The sequence below is a fragment of the Cannabis sativa genome, chromosome X, assembly GCF_029168945.1.
Source record: "Cannabis sativa cultivar Pink pepper isolate KNU-18-1 chromosome X, ASM2916894v1, whole genome shotgun sequence".
NCBI classification, from domain to species: Eukaryota; Viridiplantae; Streptophyta; class Magnoliopsida; order Rosales; family Cannabaceae; genus Cannabis; species Cannabis sativa.
Genome location: NC_083610.1, coordinates 65,537,276 through 65,544,180, shown reverse-complemented (window position 1 = coordinate 65,544,180; position 6,905 = coordinate 65,537,276). Strand labels below are relative to the sequence as shown.

The 6,905-nt window shown below is 34.6% G+C and overlaps 1 protein-coding gene across 1 annotated transcript; it reads right to left on the bottom strand.

The window, feature by feature from the left end:
• Nucleotides 1–379: 379 nt before the first annotated feature.
• LOC115713640 (adenine phosphoribosyltransferase 1) lies at nucleotides 380–6,005 on the bottom strand. The gene is made up of 7 exons (XM_030642128.2): nucleotides 5,636–6,005; nucleotides 5,218–5,328; nucleotides 4,873–4,983; nucleotides 1,963–2,055; nucleotides 1,398–1,547; nucleotides 961–1,019; nucleotides 380–796 (listed from the first exon to the last, which is right to left on the bottom strand). Exons 1-7 carry the CDS (start codon nucleotides 5,829–5,831, stop codon nucleotides 740–742), a joined length of 777 nt encoding a protein of 258 aa, XP_030497988.1. The 5' UTR covers nucleotides 5,832–6,005; the 3' UTR covers nucleotides 380–739.
• Between the last annotated feature and the right edge of the window lie 900 nt (nucleotides 6,006–6,905).

The window sequence follows — 6,905 nt, the reverse complement described above, 5'->3', positions numbered from 1 at the left end:
TATTGCAAGTGAATGGAGTGTTATTTATTATTACTTTTTTATGATTAAAGAGCGCATTAGTATGGCATCTGATACAGAAATGTTAATCTTAATTCACGTCACTGTCGAAGCAATCATCATCATCACCGGATTAACATCCAAGGCATTAATAACAATAATATTCCGGTCAACGGACAGAGTCGTCCAACAATGAACGATTGTATCTGCAATTGTGGGAAAGTCTTCATCGCCGACAAAGATGATTCTCAGACATATTCTGTTTATAGATTTGTGTGGACTAGTATTGAACTATTTTTTCTTTGAAGAAAAATAGTTACCCAATATATTTAGTAATGGAAAAAGTTATTAAACTCATTAGTTAATGGGGCTGACAGAAACATTTTGATCCAAGGCAAAACAAGTCTCTGCTCTCTAGTAAGACGTTTATTTCAAGTTTGGTGACGTTTTTGGCAGTACTTCATTTCAAGCTGCTGTAACATACACTGCTGTAACATACACTTTGGCAATTGAACTCTATCTTCAACAACAATGAAATAACAAATTATACCTTAGCATCGCCAACAATTATTTTTCATAAAAATAAAAATAAACCATCCCAAATGTTACAAACCCTTTATTATCGACCAATTCCTCCCCTTAATAATAAGCGGTTTTCTCAAATCTGCCACCTCACAACAAGTTCCAGAATTTTCAGACTAGCTTCACCAACAAGCAGAAATTAAAACAAGAGTGTTGATCATCAGGCTGCTGCATCAACTAGCACAAACAATGGTTTCCCACCTAGTCGGGCTCGACCCTGAAATGGCAATAAAAGCATATCAAAAGACTCACCTAGATTTGTTAAGACAAATAAGGAAGCAAGTGAAGAGTAAGTAGGTGGCTTGGAAAAAGCAGCAACGAGTTTACAACTATTTCTGACAAACATTCACAATAGAGATCCAGAGGTACGATGTGTCCTACCTTCAGCTCGGGCAGTTCAATAACACAAGCACACTCAACCACATCCACTCCAACACGTTCTACAAGAGAAAATACCAACAAGATGTAAGCCTGAGAGTTAATTAAAAAGCCATCACATGGTATCCCTTAAAGCTTATAATGTAGCAAGAAAAATATTATAATATTTAAATTGTCCCACCAAAACTAAGTAGATATTATAAAAATTCAATTAACCAGCACGACGACTTAAAAACAAGTTTTGAATTATAATCATTTTAACATCAATATTAAAGTTCTTCCACGAAATAATCCCTGGAATTGGTAAGCCAAATAGCATGTTCATAAATGGATATCCACTATGGAGCAATCATTCTTACTCCCATAAAGTAAAATAAAATTAAAAGCAGCAGCCTATGAAATATAAAAGGGAGAGTAATGTTCATTTCTATGTATAGTACCAAGTAGCCTGATTGCAGCACACAAGGTTCCTCCAGTTGCAATAAGATCATCTATGATCAGTGCACGCTCTCCTGCTTCTACAGCTCCAACATGCATCTCGATCTTGTCAGTTCCGTACTCCAAAGAATATTCTTCTGAAATAACTTCCCCTAAGAAAACAAATAACCATGTATCAATATCAGTACATATATATAACGAAGCCTGCAAATAACAGTACCCAAAATTTATACCCCTACAAGCTACAACATTAATGGTGTCTCTGTCTCAAATTCCCCTAAGAAAACAAATAACCATGCATCAATACATATAAATAAAACGAAGCCTGCAAATGACAGTACACAAAATTTATACCCCACCCCTACAACATTAATGATGTCTTTGTCTCAAACCCCAAGTCCCTTTTACTCGTACATGTCTCAACTGGTATTAACTCATATTCACATTGTACAGGACTTTTCACCAGTAAATTGTGATGGATTGCATGTTACCCAGAACAATACTCTCAAAGACAGAAAGAACACCGCCAAGTGGGATTGCTAATATAAAAAGGTGGTGTAGATGTACCTGGCAACTTATGTGGCTTCCTCATAGGTACAAATTTTGCTCCTATAGCCAAAGCAATAGGTGGGCCGAATATAAAACCTCTTGCTTCAACACCTGTACCAAATTATCAATATAACAATACATGACATGTTATTTTATAATCATCAAACAGTAAATGAGAGAAACAGACTAAAGCCACCAAATTAAAATGACCCTAAAACTAAGTGTCTAGACAACATTCAATGCATAACAATGAGATTCCGCTCCGACTGAGTACTGATATTTGCTGCCAAAAACACTACTAATAAATCACATATTATGAGTTGTGTTTAACACTTCAACTAAATTTGTTGAGGGACCCCACCAAACCTATAAGCTCCTTGAAGACAGCAAACATGTGATTCTTGTTTACACCTGGCTCATTTATTAACATATATGACCTCTACAATGCTAAGTAGGGTATATAAAACCTTAGCAATTGGTCCTAGGACTTGTTAGTACTCGTCCTTCTCAGACCGCTGAAATATCAATTGCAAACTCTTAACCAATCTGAAACTGGAACCAATCTGAAACTTCGAGTCAATATCATCAAGCTATGTTTTATGAGGTAAAGAAAGGTGTAACTATTTGCTTCGAAATCTCTGGCACCAAGGTCCAGTTGAACACCATTTGGCCCGATTATTTTCCAAGATGAACAAACTTTTCCATTTAAATTCAACTAAAAACCAAGGTATCAGCCCAGTACATCTTACATCTACTGCTCAAACCAGGCATTTAAAGTAAACGAATAATAATTTGACCTTCAATTCTTTCTAGCCTTTTTAAAAAACATACAAACCATGATAATTATTGAAGAAATAGACATTGTTCTGAACATTGGACAACTGAAAACAAAGGCATCAGCCCAGCACCTCTTACATCTACTCCCTAGGTGGCAGAGCACCACTTCAACGCTGCCACTGTCATCAACATCGTCCCATCTCCCATGACCATTGAAGCGCCAATCTTTTTTATTATTATTATTATTTTTGATGTTTTAATTAATCAAAATCAAATCCAAAACAACCTCAAGTATATTACTTAAAACACTAAATATGAAAGTTTTAAACACATCTATATATTATTTATTGAGCTCTAAAATTGTGCAGAATTTTGGACAAAATGACGTTTGTGCGATACTACCACTTTCGATATTTTTGAGGTAAAAAACGATGCATCAGCGATGCTCCAATTTTTAACGATCTTCAGGTAAAAACAATGTTTTTGCCAATGTTTAAAATTGTGGATTTACGCCTCAATGCATTTCTTTTTTTTTTTTTTTTTTTTTTTGTGAGGCGAGGCAGCCTTAAGGCGCATTGTGGCGTAAGCTTATTTATTTATTTAAAATAATATTTTTAGAGTAACTAAAAATACCAAGGATAAATAATGGCTTATAAAACCAATTATACAATAAAATGTCTCATAAAACAAAAGCATGGCAGCAAATGTCTAATAAAATAAAACTCAAAACTTAATAAATATAATTTTTGTTTTAAGAACTAGAATCATATTCTACTATTCTAAGAACAAATTTCTTCTAGTCTAGAAGGAGGAGGAAGCTTCTGTCATTTTTTCCTTTATTTTTCTCTTCTTTTCTGGTTTGTGTTGGCTATTCTATTCTAACCTTCAGAAAAAAAAAATAGTGTTTTCTTTTTTTTTTTTAAATGTTGTATGTTTAATTGAGCTTTTTTTAAGTTTATTTGAATTTTCTTGGGCTTCTTATTGTGTTTTATTGGGCCTTTCCAATTAAATGTTTTGGGCTATTTTTTAGTTGCTGAATGAATTTGGGTTAAACAAAACCCTAGAATTCAGGTTTTTTAAATGAGGCGTGCGCCTCACTGTTTGTACCGCCTCAGGCAATATCTAACGGCCTCACATGGCTGAGATGCACGCAATAAAGCGATTTTCTTCTGCCTCAATCTATTGCGCGCAACGAGACGCGCCTCAAAAACGCAAGTTTAAACATTGGTTTTTGCAAAGCTCCCATCAGGTTTTCATGGGAGCATCACTAGAGCATAATTTTCACCTCAAAGATGGTGAAAAATGAGAGCATTGCTAGTGCATCATTTTTTACCTCAAAAATCATGAAAAATGGGAGCATTGCGCGGGCATTTCAAGACCATTGCACAAGCATCGTTTTGTTCAAAATTCTACAGGTTTTCAAAGCTTCAAATCTGAAAAAAAAAATACTAATAATGCCAACAACACCAATAAAGGAGATGTGTTCGAAACCTTTAAAATGGTGTTTTAAGTGAATATTTTTCTTAAGGTTTAAGTTTTGGATTTGATTTTGATTGATTAAAAAACAAAAACAAACATATTGGTGTTTTGATAGGGTGCTTCAACGGTGATGGGAGGTGGTGGCATCAAAGGCCAGGACAATGTTAATGAGGGTGATAGCGATGAAGTGGTGCTCTGCCATCGTGGGAAGGTGGTGTAGAGAAAAAGAGTTTGAGAAAGTCGTGAGGCTATTAATGGGTGAGGCACTTTTGTCTAATGTTTAAAACAAAAACATATTTTTTCAAAAATTATTAAGGTTGGCATGTTTATTCAGCAGGCAAAGGCATATTAGAAAAGCATAGAAGCTCAAATTTACCAATAGCATCGTCTAAACCAGACCCAGGGGTTTACAAGTTAGTGCAATATTTTCTCTTAAGTTACTTGATGCCACGTATGGTAATAGCTATGATATGCATTATATGACAATGTAAAGAAAGTTATCATTTCTTCTTTATCATGAAAAAAAAAGAACATTATCTTTTCTATGAGCATAAAACCACTTGGGGGAAAGGAACCAATAATGAGAAGTGTGGAAATAAAAGGTAAGCGAAGGTATTAATAGTTCAAGCTTTGTAAAAGTCCTAATGGAAAGTAGTACGGTATTAAAACTACCTGCAACGACGGAGATGCGTTTGTCTTTGTACCTTTCAACAAACAAATCAATGGTGTCTTTGAAAGCCTTGGTATCCAGAAGCAACGTAGTGATGTCTTGGAACAAAATCCCTGAAAACAACAAGTCAGGCTACAACTCATACTAGTACGAAACAAAACTACTCACACAGACTATTAAACACCAAAACAAGAACTACCCAATGCCCCCAGATTACAAATCGACAATCCCCCCAACACACATCCACCCGAGAAACAAAATAAGCCTAAATACGGATTTGCGAAGGCAGGCAAGAACAAATAAATAAAAAGGAGTACGAGAACGATAACAGTGGAGTAGGAAAATACCTGGCTTAGGAAAGTTGGGGATTACTCGAATGGCAGAGGAAATTCTAGCTATGCGATCGTCCTGACCATCTTTCAAAGCCATTTCTTGTTCTTCCTTCACAGACTCGCTCGCTGCGCAAATCAAAATCCCCTCACTAGCTCAGATTGACTTTTAGAAGCTATGGATGGAAAACAAAAACAAAACAAAAAAGAGGCGGGGGTGTGTGCTTTCTCTTTGCTAGTTCAGACATATATATTATATATGGACTGTTATGACCAGATTGCCCATGCCCTAAAAAAACGTCACCTTATTGTTATTGACAATAATAGCCCTGGTCTGTACATTAGTTTAGTCTCTCAAATCTGGTTCGTGATTTGTAGGGCAAAAGAATACAGAAATAGGTATAAGTTATTTCAACGGTTAAAATCGAAATTTTACCGGTGCAGCACAGAGGGGAGAGTGGGGATCGGGAGTGATGCAAGCGAATGGAGGGGAATTCGACCCTAGAAGAAGCTAGAACCGTTGTTGTGCGCGGAGCTCCGATTCGAATACAGTCAGCGGCAGGAGTGGTTTTGGTGGGTGACAGAGACAATGAATTTGGTGAAGACGAGAGGAAGAGTGAGCTGTTTTCCATCTTATTCAATTGATTGCTGCTGGATCTGACTCTGTTACAAGTAAACGACGTAGTTTCGATTAATTAGTGTGTCTGTCTTTTTGGTTCATTTTGCTTTTATAAAAGAGATTTTTTCAAATAAATCTTTTCAACAATTATTCTACTATCATTTAACTCAACTCAAATTTTCGTGGAAAAACCTCCAAATTATTAACTTATAACAAATTTAAGGTGTATTTATTTTTCACAATTAATTGTCGACATGGTCTAATTATGTGTATACTTTTGTACACGTGACACGTATTTATTGATACACTTAATATTATTATTTAAAAATTGTTATATCTGAAATTCGGTTATATTCCAAAAACTGATACCTGTACAACAGAAGGAATATGAATCAACTCTAATAATATAATAATATTATATTATATTAATAAATGCATATTAAATAACTCATTATTATTACATAGAGGTTTAATAGATAAATATTCAAAACTAGTTGACTATATAGGCAAAAGCAAGATAAGAATAATAATTATTAAGTTGAGATTAACGAGACATATGCCTGCTTCGGAATATACAGACAAGAAGAGAATGTTTATCCACTCGAGCAGAATAAAAGTAATAATATAACCGCCTCGCATTACATATATCGAGAAGATCACCTCACTCTATATCAAGCGAGATACAACATTCCAAGTGAGCAATAATCATCTAAAGAATAAGAGTAAAAAGTGGTTGAGTAGTTATTAAATATTAATCCACATGTGATTAAATGAAACGTGGGGATTGTCCACATTTGATTAACCATTATATTTGAATCAACCCTAAAAAAGGTAACTGTCAATCTATACTCCAATAAATAGGGGCAGATTCTATTAGAAAATAGACGACAAAATTGAGAGAAAAAATACTATTATTTAAATTCTGATATTGTATTCTATACTCAATAAATATCCCTAATAATAAGGACTCGTGGAGTATGTAAATTTTAACTACAAAACCACGTAAAAATATCTGGTGTTATCTGATCATTTATTACTTATGTATATATTTCTGTAGAGAATTTATTACGTAAAGGCTATTTTATTT

Bases quoted from the DNA above. Each gene is read 5' to 3' on its own strand.
- LOC115713640 (XM_030642128.2), bottom strand. From the start codon at position 5,831: ATGGAAAACAGCTCACTCTTCCTCTCGTCTTCACCAAATTCATTGTCT. The intron at 5,329-5,635 runs GTAAAATTTCGA...TGATTTGCGCAG, and splicing joins CTCCCCTCTGTGCTGCACCG to CGAGCGAGTCTGTGAAGGAA. The intron at 797-960 runs GTAGGACACATC...TTGCCATTTCAG, and splicing joins TTGAACTGCCCGAGCTGAAG to GGTCGAGCCCGACTAGGTGG.